We start from the raw sequence: 11,799 nt of genomic DNA on the forward strand, positions 1-11,799 counted from the left end.
GAAAGTACAAGATGACATATATAATCATGGATAAAAACCTGTTTTTTTCCCAAAGTCTCAAAAAATAGACAACTAATATTTATAAATAAAAATAGAAGATAATTTCAAAAAAACAGATCATGCCAAATCTTATAGATAATAGAAAAAGAAGAAATACTTCAAATTCATTCTACTTCATCTGGATATACCTGATAATAAAATTGGAAAAAATATATTATAAAGGGAAATTACAAACATGTTTTTATAAATGAGGCTGCAACATCCTAAATAACATATTAACAAGTTGATTTAAAAATTATTATTCAAATAATGTACTTTGGTCAAAATTAAATCCAATTTATATGAGAATTAGTCACTATTTTCTTTTTTTTTTTCTTTTCCTTTCCCTCCTTCTCTCTTTCTGCTCTCCCCTTCCCCCATCCCCACCGTGTCATAAATTGTCATTACTTGTCCTCATATCAAAGTTGAATACATAGGATTCATACTTCTCCATTCCTGTGATGCTTCACTAAGAATAATGCATTCCACCTCCATCTAGGTTAATACAAATGCTGTAAATCTCCATTTTTTTAATGGCTGAATAGTATTCCATGGTATACATATACCACAGCTTGCCAATCCATTCCTGGGTTGAGGGGCATTTAGGCTATTTCCACATTTTAGCAATTGTAAACTGAGCTGTGATAGACAGTGATAAAAACCTATTTTAAAATGCTCTTAAAGTCCATTAACTATTGCTAAATAAAAAACAAACATCAAAAAATAGAATTCTAATGTAATAGCAAGCAGGATATTTTTCAATGGATTTTTTTATATAAAGCAAATTGTGTCCTTACCTTGTATCTACAAACAGTAGAAATGTCTTACAAACAGAAATAGTTCACCGGTTACCAGGGCCTAAATGTGTCCCTTTTGTTTAAACTGTTCTTGAATGTAATAAAAGATATGCTTAAATAGGCTGGGCACAGTGGCTCATGCCTATAATTCCAGCACTTTGGGAGGCCCAGACAGGAGGACTGCTTGAAACCAGGAGTTCAAGACCAGACTAGGCAACATATTGAGACCCTGTGTCTAAAAAAATTAAAAAACAACCAAACTAGCCAGTTTAACTGTGTGCCTGTAGTCCCAGCTACTCAGGAGGCTGAGGCAGGAGGATTATCTGAACCTAACAGTTTGAGATTAGCAGTGAGTCATGATCATGCACTACCTTTCAGCCTGGACTACAGAGTGAAACCTTGTCTCTTAAAAACAAACAGAAAGACATGTTTAAGTAAATGAATCTTTAAAAAGGAGTTTATTCACTTATCCTATTATTTTTTATTTATTTTTGGATGATGGTATCCATAGTCACCTGTCCTGTCCTTTTTTCTAGCACTTATTTTCACCAATTCCCCATATTTCCCACTTAGCTGTATATTATCAAAATGAGCAGAGTTACTCTTATTCATACCTCAACAGTCAAAAAAATTTTCTAGTTTCAAGATGAATAACTCTTTTTTAAAACTCCCACTCTGCCAAAATCTGTAAGAACATCAAATTATATCATGGAGACAGCATATACTACTTAACTGTACTAAATAGGCAAGGTATTAAAGAAGACTTTTGTGACACAATGTTTGGCATTAAAAGTCAAAGAGAATTAGCATTGTCATAATTCATAGAGCTGAATGCATTAGAAGTGGCAAGAGCATTGCTCTATAAACTGAGATCAACCCATTTTAACTGCAGAAGTCTATTACTGTTGGACTATATATAGGACATCAATACAGGCTGAGTATCTCCTCACTGAAATGCTTGGGACCAGAAGAGTTTTAAGTGGTGGATTTGGGAACATTTGCATTATCCTTAATGGCTGAGCATTCCTAATATAAAAATTTCAAATCTGAAATGTTCTAATGAACATTTCTTTTGAGTGACTTGTCAGTGCTCAAAAAGTTTTGGATTGGAGCATTTCAGATTTCAGATTAGGGATGCTAACCTGTGCTTTCCAACCTGGAGCACCAACTTCTCTAAAGTCTAGAAAACCAGAAATGAAATGAATCACTTCCAGTTAAAACCATACTCTCTTAACCCTTAACAAGGAAAGGTTAACTAAAATGTTACAATTCCTTACTTTGCACTTTAAATGTATATCACTGTTCCAAAGCTATGATTAGCAATTAGCAAATAGATGTTTAATGTTTCAGAGTAAATCAGTTACTAATTGTCGAATTTTTGGTAAATCTTTCAAACACATGGACTTTATAAGAATAAAACCTCATTTGTGATTTGCAGTGAAACGCTTGCAAACAAATGGTCCTGTAAAATTAGAGAGGAAGATACTCTGGAGTGGTAAATACTTTTAACATACAGTGTTTCTGGGTGTTCCCTTTAATAAAACTCTATTGGGTGGCGCCTGTGGCTCAAGGAGTAGGGCGCTGGTCACATATGCCGGAGGTGGCGGGTTCAAACCTAGCCCCGGCCAAAAACCCAAACAATAAATAAATAAATAAAACTCTTTATTACTAAGAAACTTCCCCAAGAGAACCTGTTAATGAAATCTTGATGAACCTAACCTAAAGTTCATACCTTGCTTTTCATAGCAGAAGAATATGGGCCTAAGAACAATCCAGGTAAAATTTCCTAGAAAAAAAAAAAAAGAGATATTTACTATAAGCAATTTAAATCTACACAAACTAATGTACCACATAACTGAATTTGTGGGGTATTTCCACAGTTGTTACAATTTGCTTAAAAGTTTGCCACTTAGGAAGCACTTCTTAGCCACACTGAGCCAATGATGGCTCAGGAAGAGAAACATAGATGTGCCTTCTAATATCAAATGAGACCTTCCCAGTTAAAATGTAGTTCTGAAAACTCAGATATTTGAACTTCCACAGTGTTTTTTTTTTTTTTTGTAGAGACAGAGTCTCACTTTATGGCCCTCGGTAGAGTGCCGTGGCCTCACACAGCTCACAGCAACCTCCAACTCCTGGGCTTCAGCAATTCTCTTGCCTCAGCCTCCCGAGTAGCTGGGACTACAGGCGCCCACCACAACGCCCGGCTATTTTTTGGTTGCAGTTTGGCCGGGGCCGGGTTTGAACCTGCCACCCTCGGTATATGGGGCCGGCGCCTTACCGACTGAGCCACAGGCGCCGCCTTCCACAGTGTTTTTCATAAGAAGTTTGGGTAGAATTAGTACATTGTATTGTTGCCTTTTATTTTATTATTATTTTTTTTTTTGTAGAGACAGAGTCTCACTGTACCGCCCTTGGTAGAGTGCCATGGCGTCACAAGGCTCACAGCAACCTCTAACTCTTGGGCTTACGCGCTTCTCCTGCCTCAGCCTCCCGAGTAGCTGGGACTACAGGCGCCCACCACAACGCCCGGCTATTTTTTTGTTGCAGTTTGGCCGGGGCTGGGTTTGAACCCGCCACCCTCGGCATATGGGGCCAGCGCCCTACTCACTGAGCCACAGGCGCCGCCCGTATTGTTGCCTTTTAAATTAATAAGACCTCTCTAATTTTACTTTTCTTCTCTACTATAATCTAGAAACAAAACAGACATAGAAGAAATCATCCCTTTGGAATTACATGAGACCTTATTCACCCAAAACAAAAGCAGCACAAAACACACAGGAGTAGAGTTATGACATGTAGTTAATAGAAGCAAACTCTTACTGTAAGATAAAAAGCCCAACTTGTTGACAAAGTTTCAACAATTTAAAGTACCTTCCAAATGCTCAATTCCCATTTATTCTATGTAAATTCAATATAGAAAGCTTTTGGTCTAGGGGCGGCACCTGTGGCTCAAAGGGGTAGGGTGCCGGCCCCATATGCTGGAGGTGGCAGGTTCAAACCCAGCCCCGGCCAAAAACTGCAGAAAGCTTTTGGTCTAGATATATTATATCCTAGATACTAATACAATAATTTAATTCTGAACTTAGTTCTATGAGACATCATAATTATCTATGTGTAGGACTGATTTCTCCCGTCAGCTTCTTGTGGGCAGAAATTACATTTTGCTCATCTTTGCATTCCTCTTGGCACTATGTACACATGTAATGCCTGATAGGTACTGACATATCATTAAAAAGTGAATTTGTATTAAGAAAGACAACAGACTTTTAGAAGTAAAGGTATTCTCAAGAATGAGAAATTGCTTAATCCTGGGGCTAATGGAGATGAATATAAATAGTAAGAAACTCAAAGGAAAAAACCCCCCACTATGAGGGTTAGATACCATTTTAATTGATTTCAAACTGGAAGTACTCTACTCAGTTTTCTAGGCAACTTAATTTTAAAAGGTGACTGAGAAACAAACACAAAAATGAACAACTGGCTCAGCGCCAGTAGCACAGTGGCTACGGCGCCGGCCACATGCACGGAGACTGGCAGGTTCTAACCCAGCCGGGGAGAGCTAAACAACAATGACAACTGCAACAACAACAAAAAAATAGCTGGGCGATGGTGGGCACCTGTAGTCCCAGGTACTTGGGAGGCTGAGGCAAGAGAATGGCTTAAGCCCAAGAGCTTGAGGTTGCTCTGAGCTGTGACGCCACAGCACTCTACCAAGGGTGACATAGTGAGACTCTGTCTCAAAAAAGAAAAAGAAAGAACAACTATTTAAAAGTCTGATCTGCTATACAGTCAACTCTCCTAAACTTATCTAAGCCAGACAAAGAAAGCAAACTGCTTTCAGAAGGAATAAACACAGTGTTCACAGTATTCACAATAAACACAATTTTTCAGAGGAGGAAAGAGAAATTAACTCATTAAGTATATCCATATATTACTACCTTTCTGGTTCTTTTTTTTTTTTTTTTTTTTTAACTATATCCAGCTTTATTAAAGACACTTTTCATAACAATCATGGTATTTCAGGCAGGACATGGGCAGATGATCGATCCTTAACAGTATACAACAGCATTGCATCTTTTCAAAAATCTGAGATTAACCTTAAATATTTAAAATGTTTGGCTAATATTTATTTAAAAATGATAATACCAGGGTAGCTTAAACAAACAATACGTTTTCCTACCTGCATCTCTCGTCTCATAGGGTAGGTCCACTCCTTAAAAACAGAAGGAAAAGCACAGTAAAAGTAAATAACATTATAAAAAATATCCCTCAATTAAAGGCTAAAGACATGACATACCAGTTGTTGGTTTTTTAAAAATTACATTAAACTTTAAGAACACTCTATAAAAATACATTAGTGGGCTTCACAAACATCTGCAAATATAAGAAAGATTAAAGCTTTCATTAAATAACTGGGCTTTCAGAATTACTATTATTGTGTTACTTCATACAATAGATGAAATAGCTCATTAATCTTAAAAATAGGTATTTCAGAAGATTCTCTAAAAACTGATCCTCTAAATCAGAGATACCAAACAGACTTTTAGTGGAGCCAGCCTCAGGAAGTACCTGATCAGTGAGCAACATCTATAATGGCAGGATAAGAATAGCATTTGGTAGGCAATTGCCATCCCTGATCTAAAATGCCAGATGCTTACCAGAGAGAGAGCCTTTCCCATCTCTCTCTCAGTCTTAAGACTGCTTAGTTCAATTCCCTTCACACCTACCACAAAAGAGAATTCATTTTGCTCTTGTAATGCAGACCAACATAAAGAAGTTGGAAAATAACGTAAAATACCAAAGGCAAAAGATAGAAAATATTATAAAAGTTAGCAAAAGGTAAAAGCCGGTATAGTGAACTGATGTGTGAGGAATCAAATATAGTCTAGATGGTCCTCATTTGTGGATGGACTGCATTCCAAAAGCTTCTAAGTGGGATGCTTAAAGCCCAAGATTATTAATAGCAATTAGGTTTCCAAAGTAATCTGTAAAAGTTTACTTTAACTGTATTGTGAAATATTCTAAAGCTCCTCAGGTGAGTCTATTCTACAGTCAGGGTTAAAGAGCACCCTTCTAAATAAAGAATCTACTAGGAGAAGACTCCTCTGACAGAGATATTAAATGATTCATATCTTTAGTTCTGTGCTACAGGAATCAAAAGAGAAAGGAAAATGGAAAGGGTAATGTGCAAGTTGCTAAAGTGCAATGAAATAAATTATATTTCACTTTCTATCAGAAGAGAAGATAAAACATTAATGTTTGAATTATTAACATCAATACCCCTAGCTATATAACTAATCTGCTTAAAAACTGATACCATAAGTTGTTCTTTTTTTCTTCCTCATATCTAAAAAACTACTGGTATCTTACCACAAGTAAAACCAATCAAGATTCTTTCTTTAACTGTATAAACATTTGTTAAGTTTATGGTATGTACCAGACACTATGTTAAATTAAAAAAAAAAGTGGCAAATAAGACAGGAACTAAAAATTAGTGACTAAGCTCCCTTATGAAAGTTTCAGTATATAATGGAAAACAGACAATGACCAAAAATTTGAAGTATGATAACTACTACCGAGTTGGGTACGAAAGTATGAAGTGCTACCGTACCTGGCGAACTGAACTACCACTCTGGAGCACAAGGACAAGAGCAGGAAGAGTTGGCAAAATCACAGAAAGCTTCTCTGAAGGGATTTTGCCTAATGTGATATCTACCCCTACAATAAGTTGTTCATTTGATGAGGGCGGGGGGGGGGGTGCTGGCAGCCACGGGTGGGGGAATTGCAAAGGCCTTGAGGTAGCGGGGAAGTTAAAACCCTCCAGGAACTGAGAGAAGATGAATATGGATAGGACTTACAGAGAATCAAGTAAGGGGCAAAGAAGCTCATAATGAGGTTAGAGAGGCAGACAGATGCCAGATCACACAGGACCTTGGAGATAAGGTTAAGGGTAGAAACATCATCCTGAAAATAATAGTAAATCGTGGAAAACTTTTAAAGAAAGCAATGACAATCTTTTTGCAAACTGACTGATCTGTACTAAATTTTGTTAGCACTGTCCGACACATACAAAGAATGTCCTGACCAGTATTTCAAGAAACTTGGAATACTCTTACAGAGGTGATAGAATCACTGAGCTACCACAGCCCGATGACATTAATCATCAAAAGCAATCACTTAATGTGGACTGTCTCCTTTGTGGAGGGAACAATGGCTGGTCACCCTAACTACATTAAGATCACTTGACATCTTACACATCTTGCTGGAAATTAGAAAATTAACATTCTGATTTTACTAGTTTATTATGAGTTATTATATGCCCCTATTTATAGTTTTATCTGCCCAGAAAGCACCCTTTATCTATAGAAACGCTTCCATGGTTTGGGTGGGAGGGCTATCACACTTCATCTCTCCAACCAAGAAATTAAGAATATGACCTGGACTGGACCCCTCACTATATTCACAGCTTCAGGACAAAGCAGAGCCCCTGAGAGAAAGTAGAGACAAGCAGTCATGAGAGGCAGAGGCAGTGCTGATGCATTATAATACCTCGGTTTAGTGAGACCTTGAGACCAGCTGCACCACTACTTTTTGGGATTTATTTACTTTTAATCTTTTTTTTTTTCTTGCTTAAGCTAATCTGAGCTCGTTTTTATTACATGCAACCAAAAGAGACCAAACATCCAATGGTATGGAATAAGGAATGACTGGGCTTTCAGTAGACAACAGCTGCATCACTAACAATTAGGCTTTAATTATTACTTCTGTCCCTGTGACATAATATGAAATATATACGGGTTTTGTCCCCAAATCCTGTCACAGCCCTCTAAAATCCTTGGAATTTCCTGAGTAATAGGAGTGTCTGTAGTTATAAGCCACTTTTGAGCGTAAATGAGTTCATATTAATTAAGGGTAGGGCCAATCACTAGGAATACCAGGTGATTGATGAGAAGACAGGAACTTTCAGCCTGATGCTGTAGAAAGGGGGAGATCAAGCTTATTAACGTGTTTGGGAACTTGACAAGCTTCTGGATTGCTGAACACACAGAGGGGCCAGAATGCTGGAGTGTCCCTTACCCCATATCTTGCCCGATTCATCTCCTCCTTCTGGCTGTTCATCTGCATCTTTTGTAATATCCTTTGTAATAATTGGTGAATATATTTCCCTGAGTCCTGTGGGCCATCCTAGCAAATGAACTGAACCTAAAGAGGGCATAGTGGGAACTCTGATTTATAGCCACTGGGTCAGAAGTATAGGTGACAAGCTACTACTGGTGACTGGCATCTGAAATGTGGGGCAGTCTTGTGGGACTGAGCCATTAACCAGTGGTATCTGACTCTAACCTCAGGTAAGTTAAGTGCCAGAACTGAACTGAATTATATGACACCTAGCTGGTGTCTGCTGGAGAAGTGCTTGGTGTGTGGGGAAAACCCCCCACACATCCGGCAGTATAGAGAAAGAGAATGTACTTTAAACAGTCCCACAAGGAAAAGATGACAGCTATACTCACAGTAAGAATTTATAATTTTGCAGGGAAAAGACATACAAAATTATATACACAGTAAAAGATTAAAATGCAAAGTCTGAGAAAATTTTAAACTAGAACTTTTAAGATGAAGCCAAAAAAGAACTGAGGTATATTAAAAGAACAAAGAATTAGGAATCAGGAGACCAAGGGCCCCCGTGTTTTGTGCTACTGCCTAAGGTACAGTTTCTTCACCTGAGAGGTGGGAATGTGTATTTCTAAAGTTGCTTTCAGTGCTGAAATTAATGAATTATTTTGAGGCTATAAAAGCATAGTCTTCATTCACATTACTGTATGTTAAAGTACAAATTCCTTTTTCTAACTAGCTTAAACATGACCTATTTTCTTATTTAAGAGTCTACTTTGACAACATATGCAATTTCAAGGATCACTAACTACAGAAAGCAAGGGAGCCCTCCAAATGAAAAATGTGGCCCAGGGCAGTGGCTGACACCTGTAACCCCAGCACTCTGCGAGGCTGACTGAAATGGGATCACTTGAGGCCAAGAGTTTGACATCAGCCTGGGCAACACAGTCAGACTCCATTTCTTCGAATAATTTTCTTTTTTTTTGCAGTTTTTGGCCAGGGCTGGGTTTGAACCCACCACCTCCGGCATATGGGGCTGGCGCTCTTCAAATAATTTTAAAACTTATTCCAGCATGGTGGCATGCACCTAGGAGGATGGCTTGATCTCAGGAGATTATGGGGATACTGAGTTACGATCATGTCACTGCACTCCAGCCTCAGGGACAGAGCAAGAAAGATCCTGACTCAAGAAAATAAATATAGAAATAGAAAAAAAATTTTCAACATGGACCTCAAATGAAGACATTCAATAGAATGAAGATTTGAGATAAATCAAATGGTCTCCCTAAATAAGGCTTTATTTTCCCAATTACTTTTAAGATACTGTATTTAAAACTGGAAATTTTATTGTTAGTCTCACTCTGTCACCCAGGCTAGAGTGTCATGGCCTCAGCCTAGGTCACAGCAACCTCACACTTCAGGATTCAAGTAATCTTCTTGTCTCAGCCTCCCAAGTAGCTGGGACTACAGGCACCCACAATGGCGCCTGACTAGTTTTTCCATTTTTAGTAGAGATGGGGTCTTGCTCTTGCTCAGCTGGTCTCCAACTCCTGACCCTCAAGGGATCCTCCAGCCTCAGCCTCCCAGAGTACTGGTACCCTGCACCCTGCTAGAACCAGAAATTTTAGATTTCTTTCTTTATCTTACTAAAGTATAACTGTCTTTGTCCAGTTACTAATTTAGCCTCCATAAAATTCTAATTTAGTAGTCTGCAATGACATAAAATTAACAATAGATAAAAAAAAGAAGAAAGAAAAACAAATCTCATTAGAAACGTTAGGCAGAGAAGTAAGATGGAGTCAAAGAGCCCCGAATTAGAAATCGGGAGACCAAGGTATAAAGAATTTTACTCTCAATACTCAAGTTTCCTTCAAAGGGCACGATTTCTGGTTAAAGTTTTGAGGATCAAATGAGCTAGCTTTGAGACATTTTATTCTGCAGGTCATAGCTTTGTCTAAAACCAAACAAAAAACTTCGGGAAACTTTTCGAAGATGAACTTCCAAACAAACTGCAGACCCCGGGGTCTATTCCACATGTGGGGTCCTGAGTTCCACAAGTGAGTCGCTGACACCAAAGACACTCTTCACACTGAGATCAGCCACAGCTTTGCCCCTGCATTGCTTTGGCGATAAAAGAGGAGCCTGACTCCGAGCAAGTCCCAGATACTGAGCCTAAGGGTTAAGGCTGCTTTCTCTCGCCTCCTTAAATTTAAGAACCAGACCCTGCCCCTCCGCCCGGGCCTCCGAGGAGGCGGGAGCGGGGAGTCTGAGCGCGCCGCTCCGCCCGGGGTCCGGGACACCCTCGGGGGCTCCCGTGCAGCTGGCGGATGCGGCGGTTGGGGCCTGGGGTCGCCCCGCGGCCGGAGCCACACGGGGAGGCCTGTGCTTGGCAGTGTCGGGGCACTCACCTCGGCGTCGTCTTTGCACTGTGGAAGGGAGGGGAACTCCAGCTTCACGTCCTCCATGGTCCCCGCGGGCTGGCGGGGGGTGCGAGGCGCTATCCCGTCAGCCGACCCTCGGGCTGGCGGTGGCAGCGGAAGGAAGGAGGCCGGTGGGGCGGAGGGCTGAGGGCGGGCGGCGAACTCACCACTAACACGCGCAGACCACAGGGTCCCAGCGACCCCAGCGGCGACGACGGCGACAGCGGGGCAGAGGAGACTTGAGAGCCTTACGCTCGGCCGCCATGCCGCTGCCGTCTCCTCCCCCAGAGTCCCCGCGCCCCTCAGTCGGTCCTGGATCCCGCACAGGCACGAGTCCCACAACCGTCTCCCGTCCTCCCTCACCCCCTCCTCCCCCGCCACCCCAGCCAATCCCAGCCCACGCTCCTCTTCGGCCCGCCCCCCGCCGCCGCCAGGTGTCAGCGCGCCACCGCCCCGCCCCGCCCCTTCACTACGGCGCAGACGCGGGGGGCGGGGCCTGGGGCGCACCCGCCCGAGCGGGCCCGTAGCGGAGGGGGCGGGGCTGCGGCGGGTGAAGGTCCTGGGAAAGGCGGCTGGGCCCGCCGTGCCGGGTACCCCAGGACGTGGACCTCTTCTCTAACCAACCCGCAGACAGCCTGCCTGCCAGAAAGTGGCATCTGACAAGAATTCCGCCTCCCCTTTCAGCATTCTGTGCGATCTGTGGCGAGGTTACCACTAAAGTAATAGATGAGGAGTTCGGCTTAAACCTGCTGCGTTTGCTACACAGAAAATTAAACAGTTCAATACTTTAAAAATTCCTAAAGATATTTTAAGGATCCGTGGGAATATGACAACTCAATTTCGGTTAACTAGAAAATTCCAAGAAAACGACAAATTTACAGTCATCGGAAGAGAAACTGATAGTTCACTCAGTAAGTTGTACCTAATACCGTAAGGTTTCTCCTTTCCATAAACGACATGGCTTTTAATGTTTAAAAGGAGTTAATATTATATATTGTTAATAAGAGGTAGGAATATACTTTCTTTTTTTTTTTTTTTTGTAGAGACAGAGTCTCACTTTATGGCCCTCGGTAGAGTGCCGTGGCCTCACACAGCTCACAGCAACCTCCAACTCCTGGGCTTAAGCGATTCTCTTGCCTCAGCCTCCCGAGTAGCTGGGACTACAGGCGCCCGCCACAACGCCCGGCTATTTTTTTGGTTGCAGTTTGGCCGGGGCCGGGTTTGAACCCGCCACCCTCGGTATACGGGGCCGGCGCCTTACTGACTGAGCCACAGGCGCCGCCCGGTAGGAATATACTTTCTCTCGGCCTAGAAAGACGCTATTGTCCATTTATTTATTTATTTTTAGAGACAGTCTCACTTTGTCGCCCTCTATAGAGTGCTGTGGCGTCACAGCTCACAGCAACCTCCAACTCCTGGGCTTAAGC

General features: G+C 41.3%; 1 protein-coding gene across 3 annotated transcripts in view; it reads right to left on the reverse strand.

Annotated features, from left to right (window-relative positions):
* Positions 1-10,714, reverse strand: part of STYX (serine/threonine/tyrosine interacting protein) — a 38,378-nt gene extending 27,664 nt beyond the window's left edge. For 2 of the 3 annotated variants that reach the window (XR_008380829.1, XM_053595839.1), the window contains exons 1-3: positions 10,361-10,704; positions 5,020-5,052; positions 2,569-2,622 (exon numbers count right to left, since the gene is read on the reverse strand). Coding sequence is in view for 2 of the 3 variants with exons in the window: in XM_053595839.1 (XP_053451814.1) it covers positions 2,569-2,622; positions 5,020-5,052; positions 10,361-10,417 (144 nt within the window). In the remaining variant the exon portion in view is untranslated. Of the gene's footprint in view, positions 1-2,568; positions 2,623-5,019; positions 5,053-10,360 lie in introns of all 3 variants that reach the window. The other variant, XM_053595838.1, reaches the window with a different exon arrangement.
* Between the last annotated feature and the right edge of the window lie 1,085 nt (positions 10,715-11,799).

Source organism: Nycticebus coucang, chromosome 6 (assembly GCF_027406575.1).
Source record: "Nycticebus coucang isolate mNycCou1 chromosome 6, mNycCou1.pri, whole genome shotgun sequence".
Lineage (NCBI taxonomy): Eukaryota > Metazoa > Chordata > Mammalia > Primates > Lorisidae > Nycticebus > Nycticebus coucang.